At 41.5% G+C, this 21,704-nt stretch overlaps 1 protein-coding gene across 1 annotated transcript in view; it reads left to right on the forward strand.

Annotated features, from left to right (window-relative positions):
- Nucleotides 1-21,704, forward strand: part of RPS6KA6 (ribosomal protein S6 kinase A6) — a 1,361,734-nt gene that overhangs the window by 1,123,782 nt on the left and 216,248 nt on the right. Inside the window, exon 17 of the mRNA XM_044057140.1 lies at nucleotides 11,020-11,178. Within this exon, the coding sequence (XP_043913075.1) occupies nucleotides 11,020-11,178 (159 nt within the window). The remainder of the gene's footprint in view (nucleotides 1-11,019; nucleotides 11,179-21,704) is intronic.

The raw sequence follows: 21,704 nt of genomic DNA on the forward strand, positions 1-21,704 counted from the left end.
CATCTTACCATTAGCATGGGCCCCTGAAATGGGACGGAGTAGGATAGGTCCTCAACCCACTTATCACTGGCAAATACCAATGCCCATTTTGTGACATTAGTCAGCATGACTGAATCACCTACTGCCATATTTTACACCAAATGACTAGCCCTGCCATGGCATGCAGTCTGTGATCCATACACTCCTATCTTGACGATACTGCACACCACAACAGATGCTCAAAACGGTTGGCCTGTACAATCCTTACCCCTACAGGGCATCATGTAGAGTCTGTGCAGCTGCCCACAGTTCCATTCATTGGTGAGTTTGAGATGGAAACACTCAGCATGTTTTATCGAGAAAAAATACTTTTACTTAGACCTGGATGCCTTTTGAGACTTTAGTTAAAATATTTGTTACGTATGTAACTGGAGTTTGATCTTTCTTTTCTCTCTCTCTCATGCTCTGTGTTAGTGTATGCACATATATGTGTGTGTGTGTGTGTGTGTGTGTGTATATATATATATATATATATATATATATATATATATATATATATAAAAAAAACACACACACAGTTTACCTTCATATTGTCGATCACACATGATCGACCGACCACTTCATTGAACCATTTCCGCGAAACCAGAACTAAGAATCCTTCCAAATGTCGAATAAATGTCGAATTTCGACATTTCTGACTGCTCCACACCAGTGCTACCATGGGTCAAAAAGGGGGAGAGATTTTGCCGTTCGGAAATGTGGTGTTCATAGTTTTGGGCAGTCGCACTTCGGTATTCGCGGAAGCGGAGTCAACCATAATGTAATCGACAATATGAAGGTAAACCTACACACACACACACACACACACATACCCATGTGTGTATATGTTATGAGAAACAGTTGAGACTATTGTGCATTTCATACTGTTCACATACTTCTTCGCTTGTGTTATTTTGCATTTCTCTACTCTTCTGACATATTTTGGCTGCATTTCCCTTCTTAGGGTGACAAAAAAAGAATAGAAGTAATTGTATAGGGTGTACTCCTTTGCGGATGAGCTACACTGTAGTGGCCATGGCTCAAGAATACAGTTCTGTACACTAGGACCTGTCTGAAGAAAATATGGTCAAGACTGATAACTACTTCCAAAAGTGACTGCTGCACACATTTGTTTCTTTTGTTCATAGATCTCAGAATCTCTGCACCTCATAATCTTCTGCCTGATGGTTTGAGTTATAGATTAGTGTTTTCCCTGTGTAGCACTTCTGTACAGCAGTTCTCAGCATGGAAGTAGAGAGTAGAGACCATTCAAACAGGTACCTATGAGTGTGAACTACTTCATTTGTTTGCTGAAAATCTTTTCAGTAGTGCAAATGCCCATTGCTGACTTTTTAATGTTGCATGTTTTATTTTTCTAGCAGATACTGCTCATTTTGTGTTTACTTAAGGAAACAGAATTTGAATTTTCGTATCCTTAATATTCCTGTTGATGTTCTTCATTCCACATTGCTGCAGTCCTAACCATTGGGTAGTCCGCTGTCCAGTCGGCCCGAATACCAAAGTATATGGCTGACGTCGGTCAAGGCGCATTAGACTGACGTCAGTACGTCAGGGTACTAATGCGCATGACCGACGCCATATCTTCAGTCGTTTTTGCAGCATGGTCCGATGCAGAAGCAGTTCTTGCGAGTGCAGGTTGGCGTTCTGAAATATTTCCGAAGTCGGAGTTTCAGACCGAATCAAAGTTGGCTAAGTACCCCGTTGGGGAGCATTTTGGTTTTTTCTTGCCTCAGTATTTAACCGGATGTCAGAAAAAGTGAATAACTGTATTTCTTGTGGGAAACAGATACCTCATAGGGATTACCATACTCTGTGTATACCTTGTTTAGGGCCTGAGCACGACGTTGTTGGTTGCCGCTCTTGTGCTAGATTTAATAAACGCACTATTAAGAGAAGGTTAGACTGTGCCAGGTTAGTGTTTGGGAAGCGTTGTAATTATAAAATGCCGTCTGATGCTCCGACGCCCGCTTCGTCTAAGAAGCGCAAAGACAAAACAGCGAAGCCTAGGGTTGATGAACCGGCAGTCCCGGACGTCGGTTCTTTAGAAGGCTCTGTGGAGCCAGAGGTTTTGCCAGGAGTTTCTTTGGAGTCTCAGGCAGAGACTTTATTGTTACAGGATGTGCCCTCTCCGGAGGTAGGCCAGGCTGAGGGGGCTTCTCAGGTAACTGTTCTTCCCTCTGTTCCCAAGATAGTTAGAGCTTCTCCTACTGTTGCCAAAACTTCTTTCAGAGGTAGGCCAAGTTCAGCTACAGTGGGGGTTTCGCCTAGCACTTCAGGTTCTGTGCCTAAGAAACATATGCTTAAAATGGCAGAAGATTTAATTACTATGATTAGAGGCTCTATGCCCCCTCCTGATGAGGCCTAGGGTGGAACCTGAGTTTGAGAGTTTGGAACAGTATTCAGAGGCTTCGGAGTCTTCTGCGGAAGACTTACAGGACTTTCCTCCTTATTCTGATTCTGATGTGGATGATTCCACACCTACAGCTTCTCCTCCTGAGGATTTCTCATTTTCAGAGACTCTGCATTCCATGAGGGAACACTTTAAATGGGAAGGCCAAGATTACTCTGATTCCAGGAAAAGGCTTAGGGAATTCTTATTTTTACCACAACATAGGCCCTTAGCTGTACCTCCTGTGTTGAATGTGGTGGAAGATGATTTTGCAGAGGCTTCCCTGAACCCTGACTCTTTGCCTCCTGCTCCTGTTAAACCTGATAGGTACTATAGGGTGCCCGAAGCTCATAAGTATTTGTTTAAGAGTCCTAGGGCGGACCCAGAAACTGTTTCTCAGGGGCCTAAAGGTGTTAAGGCCTCTGTGGTTAAAAATCCTGTTCCCACTGATAAAGAGGCAAGGGCTTTGGATAGGTGGGGAAAGAAAGTGTATACTTCTTCCACTCTAGCCATGAGAGCGTTGAATTGTCAGTTTCACATGCTAAAATATCAAAATTATCTCCTTTCACAATTGAAATCTAAGGTGGATGCTTTGGCGGAAGGTATAGAGTGTAAAGAGTTGCTGGATTTACTTCATGTGTCTGAACAAGTGGGTAAGCATTCTTTGCAATGTGGTTTTGATGCTGTGCAGGCCTCCTCGAGGGTGGCTGCCACTAGTTCTGTTCTTCGAGGCATGCCTGGTTGAGGGATCAGAATTTAGCTGAGCATGTTAAGACAAGGATTTTGGATGCTCCTTTACAGTCTGATGTGTTGTTTGGTTCGCCTGTGGAAGCAGTCCTGAAGAAAATGGAGGACAAAGCTAAGTCTATGCAAACTGTTAAAGATTTTTTGCAGGTGCAGCCACCGAAGTTTAGTAGAAATTGGCCTACTAAGGGATGGACATATCCTGCTTATGATTCCCAGTCTAGGGGTAGGTCTAGACGCGGTAGGGGCAGAGCTCAAGGTTCTTTTAGGCCTAGAACAGGGAGTTCACCTGCTCAGACTTCTGGTGAGGGCAGGGGTCAGTCCTTTCGTAAACAGACCCAATGACCTGCTTTTTCAGCTGCCAGTAGATTCTCGTCTGGCAGCTCCTTTGGGAGGAAGACTGTCTCTTTTCAAAGAAAATTGGGATTTAATTACTCAAGACAGATGGGTGTTGGATATCATTCACCACGGTTACAGGTTTTATTTCCATACATTGCCACCTTTCAAAGGCATGCCAGACGTTCCTCCTACACAAAGGAAAGAGGCTCACAAGCAAATTTCTCTGTTACTCCAAATAGGGGCCATTCAGCCAGTCCCTGTATCAAAGGGGCCTAGGATTTTATTCTCGCCTGTTCCTAGTACCAAAGAAGGGGAACACGTGGAGACCAATTTTGGATTTATCTATCCTCAACACTTATCTGGACATTCCCAAGTTCAAGATGTTGACGTTACAACAGCTTTTACCTCTGCTGGGCAAAGACCACTGGATGGTAACTTTAGATCTCAAGGAAGCTTACCTTCATGTGCCTATAAGACTAAGTTGCAGGAAGTATCTGCGTTTTGAGCTGGAAATTCTCATTATCAGTTCTCTGCATTGCCCTTTGGCTTATCTACTGCCCAGAGTATTCACAAAGGTTCTGGCTCCAGTGATAGCTTACTTCAGACTAAAAGGAATTCAAATCTATCCTTACTTGGACGACTGCCTGATTCTGGCTCAAGAAAAGGAAGACCTTCTACAGCATCTGGAATATGTTATAGCAGTGCTAAGATGCCTAGGGTATTCTGTGAACGAAATAAAGTCCAGTCTAGTACCCTCTCAAGACATGTGCTTTCTGGGTGTGAGACTGAATACAGCAGCCCAGATGGCCTTTTAACCCCGGACAAACAACAGAGTCTATCCCTTTACTTTCATCAACTATCTCATCAGTCCGTGCTGACTGCAAGGACAGTCCTTCAAGCATTAGGGTTCATGGCATCTTGTATTCTGGTGCTTCCCAATGCCAAACTGCATATGAGGAAGCTGCAATGGTATCTCAAAATGTATGGACACAGCACTGCCAGGATTTGGACACTGTCATTCAAATAATACCTTGCATTCAAAAGGAATTTTTGTGGTGGGCTCAGGAATGTCACCTAAACAAGGGACTCTCTGTGACCCGGCCAGAGGCGAGTCAGATTCTAACGACAGATGCCTCAGACATTGCTTGGGGAGCTCATCTAAATGGAAAGTGGATACAAGACAAGTGGCCTGCCAGACTACAGCATCTACATATCAACATGAAGGAGATGTTAGCAGTCCAGTTTGCATTAATGGCTTTCAAGGAGTTACTTCTTCCAGGGCAGGTGTTGATTCTAACAGACAACACAACTGTCATGTGGTACATCAACAAACAAGGGGGAACACATTCTTACCCATTGTGCAGGCAAGCAATGATTTTATGGGAGACTGCGCTCAGCTTGCAACTAACTCTTCAGGCAAGGTTTCTGCCGGGAGCACAGAACTCCTTAGCAGATGTGTTAAGCAGACAAATCATGGATCCCCACGAGTGGAAACTGGATCTTCATGTATTTCAAAGGTTGACAGTGTCCTGGGAAACTCCAGACATAGATCTGTTCACTTCTCCACTAAACCACCAGCTGCCAAAGTTTTGCACAAAGAGGTTACATCACACAGCTTGGAAAGTGGATGCTCTTTCTTTCAGTTGGAAAAATCTTCATGTGTATGCGTTTCCACCTCTGCCTCTTCTTCCAAAGGTGCTTCTAAAGGTCAGACAAGACAAGCCAAGGATGATTTTAATAGCTCCAGATTGGCCTCGGCAGCACTGGTACCCATTACTGAGGAGTCTAGTAAAGAAGCCTCCATGGCCTTTACCCTTGATTCCGCACCTGTTGTCTCAGAGAGAAGGCCACCTGCTCAATGTCAAGCTTCGCTCTCTTCATCTAACAGCATGGCATATTCTGTTTTGAGAGACAGCCGGTCTCAACTTCCTCAACAAGTTTTAAATGTGATTATGGAAGCTAGAAGACCTAGTACACGGAAAGTGTATGCAGAAAAATGGAAGAGATTTTTATTTTGGAGTGCAGCAAGGAATTTGGAGATTTCTGAGCCTAATTTGAGTGTGGCTCTTCAATATCTTACTGAGTTATTGGACAAAGGTTTGTCCTTCTCTTCCATTAAGATTCATGCTGCAGCAATTTCAGCTCACTATGATTGTGACCCACCATTGTTTTCGCATCCTTTGTTCAAGCAGTTTCTCAGAGGGGCAAAGAATATCAGACCCCCACGTAGAGCTCCTACTCCTGCTTGGGATCTCAATTTTGTGTTGGAAAAACTTACTCTACAACCTTTTGAGCCTGCGGGTACTGCTGATTTAAAATATTTGTCATGGAAGACTGCTTTTTTGTTGGCTATTACTTCTGCAAGAAGGGTTTCTGAGTTGCAGGCCCTTATGGCAGTAGAGCCCTTTCTGATTTTCCATAAGGATAGGGTATCATTACGTACTAATCCTTCCTTTATGCCCAAGGTGGTTTCTAGTGTGGCTTTAAACCAAACTATTCATTTGCCTACTTTCTATGCAGATCCCCAAAATAAAGGGGAAAAGATTTTGCACACTTTAGATGTACATAGGCAGTTGCGTTATTATTTAAGCAGGACTAAGGATTTCAGGCAGTCTCAGCAGTTGTTTGTTTCTTTTGCTTTGAGTTCTCAGGGCAAGCCTGTGTCTAAGCAAACTATTTCTAAGTGGATTGGGTTTTGCATTTCTTTTGTTATTCCCATCATGGCAAGGAGATTCCAGCTGGGATTAGGCCTCATTCCACTAGGGCTACTGCCACTTCAACAGCATTTTTAAGGGGTGGCAACTAAGGATATTTTAGAGGCAGCTACTTGGAGTTCAGTGCATACTTTCTCTAAGCATTACCACCTTCCTCTCTACTCTAAATCTAGGGCTGGTTTTGCCACAGCCATTTTGCAAGGCATGTTGGCAGCTCCTGCTTCTTTATGATTTGCCAGCCTCCCTTACCTCTGCTTTGGGATTCTACCCAATGGTTAGGACTGCAGCAATGTGGAATGAAGAACATAGTACAGTTTTGTACCTACCATAAATGTAGATGTTCGAGGATCCACATTGCTGCAGTCCAATTTACCCTCCCGCCTTCCCCTCTGTGTTTAGAGGTGGTGGTGTGAGTTGCTGTATATTATTGTACATCTGTATATATATATATATATATATATTGTATATAAGTTTGGTGCAGGGCTTTTTGGTGTTTTGGTTTGGGCCTTGTCCTTTTAGGGTCTTCTGACATCTGGGGCAAGAAAAGACTGAAGATATGGCGTCGGTCATGCGCATTAGTACCCTGACGTACTGACGTCAGTCTAATGCGCCTTGACCGACGTCAGCCATATACTTTGGTATTCGGGCCGACTGGACAGCGGACTACCCAATGGTTAGGACTGCAGCAATGTGGATCCTCGAACATCTACATTTATGGTAGGTACAAAACTGTACTTTTTGCCCCTGTCCCTGATCAACAGGAAATAAGTGGTAGCCATCAGAGAGACTTATAGCGGAGTAGGCAGCAGTTATGACACTGATACCACAACATCTACTTAACATCAAATGCATAGTTTCATTGCCTGTATGTGCACATCTTCTTCATGCACAGCTGAAAAATAAAATTAACAAAATGAAAAACCGCACTGGAGAGCGACTGGACACAAAACTGCACAATAAGATCTCTTAAATGTACATCTATCCAAGTACAAATTATCCTATCACATTATACTTTTAATTAGCTCATCAATAAACATAATTAAAGTAATCATTTAAAAACATGGGTTAAAAAATATAAATTAAAGCTGTTTAATTTAATAATAAAACTATAATGTGATTGGAGAATTTGTACTTAGAGATGTATGGTCACTTTGTATTTTCTGATGGTCTGCACTAGACAAAAAGTGGATACATTAAAATGAAGTACCCTTAAAATATCTTATTGTGCAGTTTTGTGTCCAGTCACTCCAGTGTGGTTTTTGGTTTTATTTGCAGTTTACCGCATATTGGGTCTTATTCTTTTACGGTTTTAAAAATTTCAATTAAGGTACCATGAGGTAGCCCCGCTCGGTTGCATCCATATTCCCGGTCAAATGGTTCACTGTGTTGAGGTGCCCATTTACTGTAATACAAAAAGATTGAGTTTATTTATTTCGTCATTCCATTAGTATTTGTTTACATCCCATAATCATATAAATGCCAAAAGTATATTCACGGACCTGCATACTAGGGGTGTGCAGTACTATTGCATTTGCGTATTATGAAATATTTATGTGCATTGCATCTAGGGTATAACTGATGATTGTTCATTTTGAGTCAGTGCATTATCTTGGTAAATAAAAATACTTAAGACACCTCACTGAATACATTGCTCAGGATGTCCATGCTGAAGGGCTGGTACTACACATCATCAGGGTGAAGTCCTAATGGTTTTATAAAATTCCATATCCTTGCAGGTTGCACTCACCTGTTGTGGCAGGATAATAATGTTGTACATAAGTAAGGAGAGCATCAGAATGTGGCCCTTGTGTAAGGAATCTCTGGAAACGTGGTTGATGACTATAAGAAATACAGTTTGCTTGCAGGCATTTCCTTCCTGTGGATACAGTTGGAATGATGGATTTTCTCAGACTACCTTAGATACTTGCTATAATGAGCATGTGATTTTTGGACATGTACAGATTGGGAAGCAAAAATTCCTTCCTCACCTTTGCAAATGAAAACTGTGCCATAACCTTTGTACCTTATTATTTTGTTTACCTATGCATACACATAGCCTGGTGTTGGTTTTCTATACACTCACTATTTCTGCATATATAGTGAATATGTATGTATATATGTATGTGTGTGTGTATATATATATATATATATATATATATATATCTATATATGTGTGTGTGTGTGTGTCTGTGTTTGTGTGTATATATTTATATATATATATATATATATCACACAGACACACACACACACACACACACACACACTATTTTTGCATATCTATTTTATATTAATTTTTTTTGTCCAGGGAGATTGTCCACCATCAGGCACAGCTGAGGTGATAACAGTCTACTGTAAATACACATTTACTGTGGTAAATCGTAACATAATTCTGTAGTCTTCTCAGTCTGAATGCTGGTATATGACGGAGTTCAAATATAAAGCCTGTACAGCTCCATTCGGTAACATTTAAATGTTTTTTAATCATTCCGATGTCTTGCTTTGTCTCATTAGCATACATGACACCTCATTGTAGAGCCTTTAACGTATAGTATGGTCAACTGCATTATTTGAACTAGCCACTTTGTATAGCTGAGTTTTCTGAATTGCACATGCCATGTGTGTGGCTGCTTGTCACATAAAATTACTTAGACCAGAATTTTTTTTTTTTTAAGAATCCAACCCCCTATTTCACCAAACAGACTAATTCAGAACATTCATTCAGCACTGAACTTTTTGTGTGGATTTGCTGGTTAGACACTAGATGGAAACAAAGTGCTTTTAAGGACACATTTTTCTGAGTGGATGCAATAAAACACAGCTAAGATGGTATAGAATTTGCAGGATAGATCATTTTAGGTGTTACGTTTAGAAAGTGTGATATGAGCAAGGCAGGTGCAGAAAATGGGTTTGAAGTAAGGGAACACTGGAGAAACAGTTGACCAGCTGCTTAATCCTGGAATTAAACAGTTTAATATGGTTAAGGGGAAAAATTCTTCTGTGAAAAAATAGCAAGGCATGCTGCAGTAAAACTTAGGATAGTAATCAAATTTCTTAGGGGTACAAATGTAGCTGAAAGGAGTGGCAGATGAAACATGGATCTTCTGGCTATTTGTTTCCCTTTAAACTTGGAAATGTTTTCTTTTTTTTTTGGTTCGTGGTTTTGATTCTCATCTTGCGTTATTATGGCTTGATGTCTATAACCACCTCAATCCCTCATGCAAGTTACAGTCTAGCTAATATCTTGTGCTTGACTCTTCAGTATGAATGGATGCTGGCATATCTTTATAATTACTCTTATACCATAGTAGCCTTGCAAAGTCATGTAGTTTGTATTCTTTGGCTACTCTAAATTCTCCATGAATGTCTTGCCCCTAACCAGTGTGACTAAATGGGATGCATAAGAATCTGCTTACATTTGTCAAATGGTTGAATGAATGAGATAAGCATCCTCATTCCCAGCAGAGGACTAGAGGTTGTGACGTTGAAGAGCGTCCATGCTATAGGCCACATGTTCAGTATACATATTAGTTGCACTGTTCTGTAGGGTTTAGCAGTAGGTTGTGAGTTATGGAGTCTGGAGCTGTTCCTGATTCAGGTTAATGTGCTCTGCACCCTGGAGACTGGCCTGCTATTCGCTCTGATTGCTGTAAGTTGCTCATATTACCATTCAAGAATTTCCTCTTCATTTTTTAAGTATCCTACCTCTTTTTAGGCAATTTCAGATTCTGCAGAGAAACAGATTAAAAAAATCTATGTTTTTATTTTAATTCTACTCTTTAAAAGCCATTCTTGTCTCAGGGTGGCTGTAAGACTCCATTGCAGTGCAAAACATTTTTTTTATTTTTCCTTTTACACCTGAATTTCCCCCAGTCATGCCATTACTGTAGAGACATGCCCATGGCACTGACATTTGTTGCAGAAAATTAAAGAATCATCAGAATCTGAGGTTTGTCTTCACCCCTTCGACCCATGCACTGCTTTCTGAACTTTTTCTTGTAACTGTCATAACTTTTCAAAATAAACTAACAACTTGTGTCTGTTAGGTTCACGTTAGTCACATTCACATTCACAATCCACAGAAGTAACAGATTATTAATTTGTGTACTCACTTTGGCTCAATTAGCTGTCCCAGTCCTTAAAAGTTCCAGAATTCCTGTATGAAGCACTGATGAACAGTCACTTGTGTTATTTTCTGGAGAGCTTAGGCTAATGCAGTTAATAAATACGAAAGCAGAACTAGTCTTAAAGCTGAGGAAGCAGATAGTAAACCACAAGCATGGGGAGAGATGAAGATAGTAAACCTCAAGCATGGGGAGAGATGAAGATAGTAAACCTCAAGCATGGGGAGAGATGAAGATAGTAAACCTCAAGCATGGGGAGAGATGAAGAAGGCATAGACAAATTAAAACAAGCATTTATTTATTTTGACTGTGACAACGATGCAAAATAAGTGTGTGCTATAACCTTTAGCCACTTCTGGTTTGATGTAGTTTGAAATTCACATATTTTAAATGTCCGACACATGCGTCCACTTAATTTATGTAACAACACAGGTAACAGACTAAATTACTTCAGTACTAAAGTGACCACATGGGACAGGCAGTGAAATAATTTCTGCATTAAATCTGTCAAATGAGACTTCACCTGCATTGAAAACTGTATCTAAAGACTTTGAATGGCTAATCTGATTGTTTTCTTGTCATATTTTCACTAATAAATCCTAAAGTAGCACTTATGTTCAAGTGAGAATAAATGGCTGTAAATATGATGCATATTTTGATGTACTTTTCACAGGTATATGATGATGGCAGGTATATTTATCTGGTGACGGAGCTCATGAAAGGAGGAGAGTTACTTGACAGGATTCTACAACAAAAATACTTTTCAGAACGAGAAGCCAGTGCTGTCCTATTCACGATAGCCAAGACAGTTGACTACTTACACCGTCAAGGGGTAGGTGATGCACCCATTTTTTCACTATCATTTTAAATAATTTAAACCGTCTATCAGTAGATGGATGGTAGACTGAGCTGATGATATGAGATGTATTATCTGAAATGAAACATCTAAAAATGTGAAAGTTTGTTATTAAAGGCATACTTTTTATGTACTGTATTTGTAAAAGCATATTGTATGCTGTACCATTTGAACAATTTAATTGTAATGAGGTGATACATTACATTTATAACATAAATCTGGCACGCAGCCATTCTTGTCAGTGTGCTAAGCGTGCAGCTAATGCTGTTTATGCAGATGCACTTTGTATGCTCAGTATAGAAAACAACAGTTACAGATGGCACAGAAGCTTAGGTAATGTGATTTGTTTGAAGGCATATTGTCTGCTTCTGTTTTAAAGCAGCTGTTGGCAAAACATCCCCAGCCCCTGATGTTTCACTGCAGGCAACTGTGATGTTGTCAAACACAGCACTTCTAAGCCACAACAATCTGCAGCATCTGGAGTACAGGTGGTTCTCCCCACATGTAGCTTCTGTGTCTGTGCCTCAGCAAAGCTTAAGTACTCTTAAACTGAATAATTTCAGTGCAGATTTGTAACCTAAAGCATGTTGCAAAGTCCAGGTTACAAGTCAAGATTTTTGATTCGTATCTAAATTTGCTCAGAGTGTGGGTATTGTAAAGGTTGGGGGAGAAACAGGTGAGATCACAATGTTAAAGAGCATTTGAAAAGTTTATTGCCCTTGCATGCTGTTGTAGGGTTTCCTGCCATATGCTTAAACAGTGATTATCATTTACCATAGATAAAGGAGTGTGGTCCAGGTAAGACAGTATTAGTTTGTTGTTGGGTGACATTGCCATTCTGGAAAAAAAAGCTGTGTTTCTTTTTTCTCATTTTGAAGTTCCCTTTCATTTTCAGACATCACCTATTTTTTAGCTCCTATCAAAGTTTCCATTCATACTGTTTCCAAACAACTGGCGAAAAAGGTAAATATGTGAAGGGGCAGTGTCCTAGACCCAAATAGTAGTGTGTGTGTGTGTGTGTGTGTGTGTGTGTGTGTGTGTGTGTGTGTGCACATGTATGCGTATTTGTGTGTGCACATGTGCACACGTGTATATGTATTTGTGTGTGTGCATGTGCACACGTGTATATGTATTTGTGTGTGCGCATGTACACAAGTGAGTAAATGAGGTGGAGTTTTTCTCTTTAATTTGCAGTTAAGGGCATGCAAACAGCTGCATAATACAATGTAATTTTACTTTTCTGTTTTCCTAACCACAAACAACATTCTTGTCTGTTGCTGTAAGTCAGTCATCTGTGGCTATAGCTCCCTGTTGAAATGTCAGCGCTCAAAATGCTAACTGCTGAAAAGCTGAAAGAAAAAGACTGAAAGCACAGGAGAGGAGCAAAAGTCAAAAATCACTCTTCTCCTTAAAACTTCTTTTTGCGTTGGGGGGGACTGAGGCTCACCTGCGAGACACACACACGCACACACACTCATACATGTATTTATTTATATATATATATATATATATATATATATATATATATATATATATATAAACAAAAGGGTAAAAAGATTATACAGACAAAACAGTTGGTAAAAACTGCACAAAAAACCCTGCCAAGCTAGATTTTTCTGTGTAATGTCTTAAGTCTCCTGTAGTGGAGTCCCATAGGGTATTTGCAAATGTCTGCTTAAGGATATACCAGCATTTCAGTTAAATAAATGTCCATAATGGTTTACTTTTTAAGTCTTTTTGGCTACATCATGTTGGGATATTTTGTAGGCACCTTAATGTGTATGGACATTAGGTTTGATTTAAGCTTTATTCATCTAAAATGTAGCCAAACGTGCATGAGTACTGCTTGTGGGGTTGGGTTTTATGGGCCTGAATGTACACATTTTTAGAGCAGTTTATGATCCCTGCTTTGTCCTACGGCCTTCCTTCTCTTCCCAGTAGCCAAAATCCACACTGTGTACCAGCTCTCTCAGCTCTCAGTGTCTTCCCTGGACTTACTGGAAGTAGCTGGAGCCAGTCACAGAACCTAAGGGCATCCTGGGGACCTTAGTCATTATCATCACCTGGGGGTTGTACACTTTTGGGCCTTCCTCTTTACTCCCCCTCCTCATTGCAGTTCAGTTTCATCCAAGGGCAGGCATGCATGAGACAAGTGACATATTGCCTTTCCTCTATGGCAGATCAGCCATGCCCACCACTTTTCCCGTATTTGGACTACCCCACTCCCCATCCAATCCAATATCTGCAGTTTTCACCAGAGATTGCTACAGAGAATACTTGCATAACTGCCTACACCCCTCCCCCAGGGATGGATAACATCCATCTCTGTCCTGCCACTCTGTCAGTTGCCTGAACTGCTAGTCGAAAAAGTTGTGGGCCGTAGTCAGAGCTTTATCCCTTTATGCCACTGGAGTGGCTAGAATCTCATTTCCTTTGGATAGAACTTCCACTAGGCATCACTCAGATTGTGATGCTTTACGAAATCTAATTGTTTAGTGACCCAAGGAAGCATGAACTGGGGGGTGATTGGGATATTGTCAGTATTTAGATTAAGTGCTACATTAGTTGTCACCCAAAAGTCATGAATCATCCACCTAGTATTCCAGAGTATCTGAGGTCTCCCTCAAGGGTTCATTGTTGTCAGTATTAGGACCATAAAAGTTGCTTTGTATATTCAGTCCCTTTAGCGCAACATTAGCTATGACCTTTCTACCTTGTTTATCCGTATAGTATTCATTTAGGGATCAGCCAAACTGTTGATGAATCAACATTAGGACTTGTCTTTTCACAGTTTTGCTGGAACAATATATACTTCTCCTCCTATATTTATAAAAAAAAGTTTTGCACTTTAAAAAGTGAGCCTTGGTCTTTTGTAGAAGTATAACATGAACCTTTGATTTGTTAAGGGTGAAGCAGGCTTCTTGATTTTTCAGTCTTACAAGACTTCTAATATTCAAGAGTAAAGTACTAAAATGTGATTTAACTGCAGTAGACAAAAAAGATGCCATCAGAGAAGTCTGTTTTACTCTCTGATTGTTGTGTACTATAATGTGAATTTGTAATAATGTGTGAGAATTCCTTATTCATAAACTTGTATGTTTAATACACGCTAACAATGACTAGAAAAACATACTGCCATCCACTAGATAACAAGTACAACAAATGTATTCTTGAGTAAATGAAATGTGTCAGGACAGAAACAGGAGTTTTATCATCTCCCTGCACTAACGCACACAAAAAGAAAACTAAACTTTACCAACTTCAGTTTCAAGAAAAAGACCTCAAAAGTGAAGGAGTTAAACTCTTCAGTGGGAATGTGGGCACACTGATTCATAGGTTGGTACTAGGCTATTGGCCCTAGGGCTTATACAAGCCTAGCCATAACAATTCCCTGGCTATTTCTTCCCACAGCATTTACTTCCCTGGACCCCTGTCTAGCAGGGTGACTGACGTGACCCCTCACGGTGAATTTCCTATCTCCCATCAAATCGTCGCGGTTCCTTTTGAAGAGGGCCAAAGAGGCACTCTGCTTGACATGTATGGGCAGTCTGTTCCAGAGTCTGGGGAGTCTCTGGGTCAGAAACCTATCCCTTCAGTATGTTTTGTTCATTGTGATGACAAGGTTTAGATCCCTGGAGCGTGTGGCTCTGAGGGATTGGGATTTCTTTAAGTGTAGCATGTCCAACAGTTCTGGGTTTGACATGGCCTTGTATGTTAAGCAGAGATTGCCTCTGAGTAGATATGTGACAAGAGTATAGCTGGAGTTTTTTTTTAGACGGTCATCATAATCATCTTAGCAGTGCGTTCTGACAGAAATAATGTCATGAAAAATATATTGTTTACAGCATATGCTACAAGTGATGCAGCTTACATATGAAAGCATCAGTAGCACAGACGCTAAATATTAACTAATGACTAAGACTACTGCCAAAACACAATAGCAGAGACATAGTGAGATCATCTGGTAGCTGAGATGTTCAGCATAAAATGAACAACATCAAGTTAGTAATAGTCATCTGATATGCTGTTGGGTAAAATCCCTTGAGTAAATGTTTGCAGAAGTTCAGACTGGGAGCAATCCTACTCTTGTGATAATCTTGAAATAGTAAGCCTTGCTTATAGGCGATGACAGGCATGCATGCTGGCTGCATCTACAAAGGATTGAATGAATCCATGTGGGAGGGAAGGTCGGGTCCTGGATGACTGCACTGTTGAACTTGCATGCTATGTGGTGTGGGCTACAAAGGGAGGGAACATGATGAAAACTAGACCTGTAACAGTAGCTTGTTCAAATAACTTTTTATTGAAATAATGTTAAATTGCAAGATGACATAAAAATAAAACGTGTACTTATATGAAACATGAGCAGTATGTTGCCAAGGTGTATTGACCATTTGTATCAAAGGGGACCACTTTAATCACTTTGTTCCAAACCTCCAGAGTATCCAATAATGTTATTTCTGCTGGACTGCATCTGGAGCTTGAAAGTCCGAGGTATCTTCATCTTTTTCTTTCTTCGTGAGAAGGGCAAAGCAGTTGAAAATTTTTCATTGTGCTAAACATTTTTTATTGTTAGGATGTGCAGAAATGAGCTTGGACAGACCAGTCCATTCTGTTTCATTCCTTGAATGTATTGCTCATCTCCACCGGCTATAGATGATACCGAAGTGTGTATAGGAACTTTCTAGTGGCTAGTATTTCCACAAATACCTCAACTGGAATGCATAATAATGTGGGTTGCTGGGATCATAGCTAACATGCAACTCCCAGGTGTCCAAGCTTCTTGCTACCTGGGGCTGTGGGCTTTCTTTGACAAACACTGCATTACTATTAGCATCAAGCTATTTTAAGAGCAGCTGCTGAGTTTCTAAAAATCATTGTGCAGTACTGTTGCTTTCCTTAGTATAGTTTCACAGTCGTAATCCAAAAAGTGTTAGGACCTCAGGATGTTATTCGATCTAGTTTTGGATATTATATGGTAAGCCCACTCAGTAGTAGCTGGTTTACTGATGTTATGAAATATAGTCAGTTTTTTTCAGATAATTTATTCAAGGTGTTTCCTCCCTTCTTCCCTTCAGGTGATCATGAGATTGTTTTCAAGATCATTTATTTCACGATCATCCATTTCTTTCCATTTTTGTGGCTAAGAAGTTCAGACTAGGTATGTGTTCTAATGAAATGTGTCTGATCACTTTTGTCTTTCAGTTGTTCAAGTCTGACAGTGAGAGCTGATAATTTCGCCTATTGTTTCACATTGGCTTCTTGTAGCTCAGATGTGCTTTTAATTCTTGGTGTACCAAAACTAGTATATTAGCCAAGGATTCTGGTATATAATCTTTGATGCAATAAGATCTGGATGCTTTATCTGCCTTGATTGGATCCACTTTTTACTTCCATGATCAATGGTAGTCTGTATACATATATCTACTGTATCTATGTTTCTATGTATATGTCTATATCTATATATGTATACACACATAAACACACATACAAATGTGGAGTCACGGGGTCTGACTTAAGGAAAAAAGTGTGCACCTCTGTTTTTAGTAATTAAGCACTGGAGTGCTGAGCAGTACATCAATTTGAATATTGAAGAATGATCCTTTTTGCTTTGGGAAATCCCACAGTAGTTAGTCTCAGAATTCTTCTGCATGTTGTCAACTTGATTATTATTTTAATTAAAAAGGTACTTGTACTATCTGCTTAGCTCTGCATTTTGCATTTCAGACTCTGATTTGACCGTGTAGTTATTGGAAAAGTTCTGTCCCAAGTACAGCTGTGTGGCACTGATTGATTTATGTGCACATTTCCTAGTATCGGTGGACGTATTTACTGTATTCTTTAATTTCTGAATGGGTTAATGTATAGTCACAAACGTATATGTGGGGGAGTTGTGTTTTCTCTGTGATGCAGGCAATATGTTTTACATCAGGATTAGGCAACTTGTTTATTGAATTGTGGCTTTTCCAGTTGTCATGAACTCTTTGCCTAAACCTTCAGTGTAAGATATTTCATGTTTCACACACCGGACTCCCATTTGTTCTACATATATATATATATATATATATATATATATATATATATATATATATATATATGTCCTTCAAGGATGCATCTGCAGTCCTAACAAATGGGTTGTCTTGGCCTCAGGCAGCCCTTCGGTCGGCCGGATTCCAAAGTCTGGGTCTGGCCTCGGCTGATGTTGCACTTCACCCGACGTCATAGCCGCAGTTCAGCGGGTATAAAGGCATCAGCCGACGCCATTTTCCTCAGTCTTTCTTGCCGCGTGGCGCCCGAAGCAGAAGCTGTTCGCAAGTGCCGGTCGGTCAGAACCAGAGATTACTACTACCGAAGACTTCTAAAAAGCTAAGTACCCCGTTGGGGACACTTTCTTGCCTCAGCCGATGTCAGAAAAAGTGAATAACTGTTTAACTTGTGGGAAACAAATACCTCATAAAGATTTCCACTCTTACTGCCTACCTTGTTTAGGCCCAGACCACGACGTAGCAGCCTGTCTAGCCTGTGCTTCTTTCAACCGACGGACACTTAGACGTCGGTCAGAATTTGCTGAGGAGTTTTTCGGCTCTGCTTTTGCTTACAACATGCCGTGGGAAACTCTGACTTCACAATTAGCTAAAAAGCGCAAGGAAAAGGACCGACACTCGCGGTCCGCGGTTTCGGCTGAAACCGCGATTAAGTCAACCGCGAGTGTCTCGGTTTCGGCTGAAACCGAGCCCTCGGTTCTTCCTTCGGCCGAAAGCTTGCCTCCCACCGAGGCCTCATCCAGCATGGCTGAATCTGCTACTGAAATTCCACCTGCTCTTACAGGTTCACAGGATTTATCTGATACTATCCCTTTAGATATATCCACTCCTGCACGTGGAGCTTCTAGGCCCCCTGCATCCATGTCGATTAAGGCTTTTGCCAGGGCTAAAGCAGCAAAATCAACCAAGACTGTGCCTATTAAGACCCCCTCTCACAGGCCTAGCTCTAGTACTCAAATGCTTAGTCTAGCAGAGGATCTCATTTCTTTGATCAGGGGATCCCAACCTCACCCTGACAGGGCCTCTCACCCACCTCCAGAGAAGAGGCCTAGAGCAGAGCCCCCTGAGCCAGTTTCTTCAGATTACTCTTCTGATGATTCAGAAAATACAAACCCTCCAGAAGGCCCTTATTCTCCTTATGAGGACTCTGATGCAGAAGATTCCATTCCTTCTGCCTCTCCGCCTGAGGAATTTTCTTTTGGGGAAACCTTGCATGCTATGAGGGAACAATTTCAATGGCAGGGCCAGGATTTTTCAGACTCTAGGAAAAGGCTTAGGACCTTATAGGCCTTTAGCCATTCCTCCAGTACTTACTGTTGTGGATGATGCATTTAATGATGCTTGTACTGCCCCTGATTCACTTCCTCCGGCCCCTGCTAAGCCCAACAGGTACTACAGGGTTCCGGACACACATTATCATTTGTATAAGGCTCCTTTTGCAGATCCTGAAACTATTTCACAGGGACCCAAGGCTGTAGCAGCTACCTCTGCCAAAAACCCCCTCCCCTCTGAAAGGGAATCTAGGGCCTTAGAGAGATGGGGTAAAAAAGTTTATACTTCTGCTACTCTTTCGGCTAGGGCCTTAAACTGTCAATTCCACATGATTCAGTATCAGGAATTTATGTTAGACCAGTTAACTAAAAAAACTGTCCTCGCCTGAACCATTAGACAAAAAGTCTCTTCAGGAAATGGTACATAACATACAGCAGGTCAGTAATCATTCCTTAAAATGCGGCTATGATGCACTGGAGGCTTCCTTTAGATCAGCTATGACTGGTACAGTGATCAGAAGGCATGCATGGTTAAAAGAGCAGTCCTTACCAGACCATGTAAAATCAAAGCTCCTAGATGCTCCCATGGATAAGCATAACTTGTTTGGCTCACCTGCACAGCAGGTGCTGAAAAAGGTGGAAGAGAAAGCAAAATATGTCCAGACAGTCAAGGATTTCTTACAGGTCCAGCCTCCAAGGTTTAGTAGGAACTGGCCTTCCAAGAATTGGTCCTTTCCAGACACCACCAGAGCACAGAGAGGCAGGAATAGGCGCCGAAGAGGCAGGGGTCAATCCAGAGGTGCCTACAGGGGACGTCAGTGGCAGCCTAACAACCAGCGAAGTACAGCCACAGATCCAGCCACTACCACTTCCACAGGACAATCACAGTGACTTGGCTCTGAGACCGCCTACCAGGGAACAACTAGATGCACCCTTAGGTGGAAAGCTAGCCTTATTTTCAGTAAACTGGCATTACATCACAGGAGACAAATGGATTTTACAGACAATAGACAAAGGTTACAGGTTTCACTTCCATACTCTACCAAGGAAGAGAGGAATGCCAAACCTACCTCCAAATCAAAAGACAAAAGCTCTAGAACAAATAGACAACTTAATAAGGATGAGAGCTATAGAAAAGGTACCGTCTATGGAACAAGGGCAAGGATTTTACTCCAGACTTTTCCTGGTGCCAAGAAAAGAAAACCAATGGAGACCTATTCTAGACCTGTCCACTCTGAACACATATCTCATTGTTCCAAAATTCAAGATGCTGACCCTACAGCAGCTTCTTCTCATGCTGGGCAAGGAGTCTTGGCTGGTAACTCTAGATCTCAAGGAGGCATACCTGCACGTCCCCATTCGACCAAATTGCAGAAGATACCTCAGATTTCTTGCAGGATCAGAGCATTATCAATTCTCAGCATTGCCCTTTGGCTTATCTACTGCGCCCAGAGTATTCACGAAATGCCTGGCATCAGTTATTGCTCATTGCAGGCTTCAGGGAATTCAAATTTACCCTTACCTGGACGACTGCCTGTTACAAGCGGACAACAAAACAAATTAGCAAAAGATTTGAAAAAGGTCATTCATCTGCTACAAGCCTTGGGATACACAGTCAATATAAAAAAGTCAAGGCTGATACCATCCCAGAGGATAACTTTCTTGGGTGCAGAACTGGACACATCAAATCAAACGGCATCCCTCACAGCAGAAAAGCAGAAGCACCTTCCTCTCTATTTCATGGCATTAACAACGCAGAACCAGCTAACAGCAAGGAAAGTCCTGCAAGCCCTGGGTTGCATGGCATCCTGCATAATATTGATTCCACATGCCAGACTACATATGAGGAAGTTGCAATGGTACCTAAGGAATTTATGGTCTCAGCACAAGCACAGCCTAGAAACCCAAATTCCAATAATTCCATGCCTGAAGCAAGAATTCCAATGGTGGGCTCAGGCCTGTCAATTGAACAAAGGACTGCCCTTCTTCAGCCCTCAACCAAGCCAGACTATCACCACGGATGCCTCAGACCTCGGTTGGGGGGCACACATGCTGGACAAGTGCATACAAGGCTTATGGACTCAAGACCAGCTGAACCTACACATAAATCAAAAGGAGATGCTGGCAGTAAAACTGGCAATTCAGACATTCAGACCGTTTCTTCAACAGGGTCAATTGCTGATAAGGACGGACAACACCACAGTTATGTGGTACATCAACAAACAGGGAGGCACACATTCATACCCTCTATGCCGGATGGCAATGGACCTCTGGAATGTGGCCCTGAGCTTCAACATTCAGCTCCAGGCAATATTTGTACCAGGAAAAGAAAATATACTAGCAGACATCCTAAGCAGAACTACCACAGATGCCCACGAATGGATGCTGCATCCAGACATCTTCAAATCCATTACAAGGAAATGGGGACTACCACAAATAGACTTATTCGCATCCCCACACAACCACCAATTGAAAAAATTCTGCACAAGGACATTACCACCCTCTGGCTTGGAAGGTGGACTCCCTATCTTTCAGTTGGGAAAACCTGACAGCATATGCATTCCCACCTCTTCCTTTGATGCACAAGGTGCTATTGAAGATCAAAGAAGACCACCCAAGGATCATCCTGATAGCTCCAGACTGGCCGAGGCAGCATTGGTACCCATTACTGAGGAGTATGTCTCGGGAACAAATATGGCCTCTGCCCCTTGTTCCCTTACAGCTAACACAGAACAACTTCAAAACCCTGCATCCAAACTTGAAAATGTTGCAGCTAGCTGCCTGGAACATTGCATAAGACAAAATAACCCAGATTTATCTCAAAGGGTTAAAGACATTATCTTGGAGGCTCGCAGACCCTCAACAAGGAAAACTTATTCAGCAAAATGGAAAAGATATCTCATTTGGAGTGCAGCTAAAGGAGAAGATGTGTCACTGGTAAACATAGCTAACATCCTGGAATACTTGGCAGAACTTTTCCACGATGGCCTGTCCTATTCTTCCATTAAGATTCATGCATCAGCTATTTCAGCAGAATATAACATGGACCCTCCAGTCTTCTCTCATCCTCTACTCAGGCAGTTTCTGAGAGGAATTAAAAATGTAAAGCCACCAAGGAAGCCACCATTGCCCGCATGGGACTTGAACTTTGTGCTGGAAAAGTTGACACTCCCTCCTTTTGAACCAG

The sequence above is a fragment of the Protopterus annectens genome, chromosome 15.part0, assembly GCF_019279795.1.
Source record: "Protopterus annectens isolate FY-2018-M chromosome 15.part0, PAN1.0, whole genome shotgun sequence".
NCBI classification, from domain to species: domain Eukaryota; kingdom Metazoa; phylum Chordata; order Ceratodontiformes; family Protopteridae; genus Protopterus; species Protopterus annectens.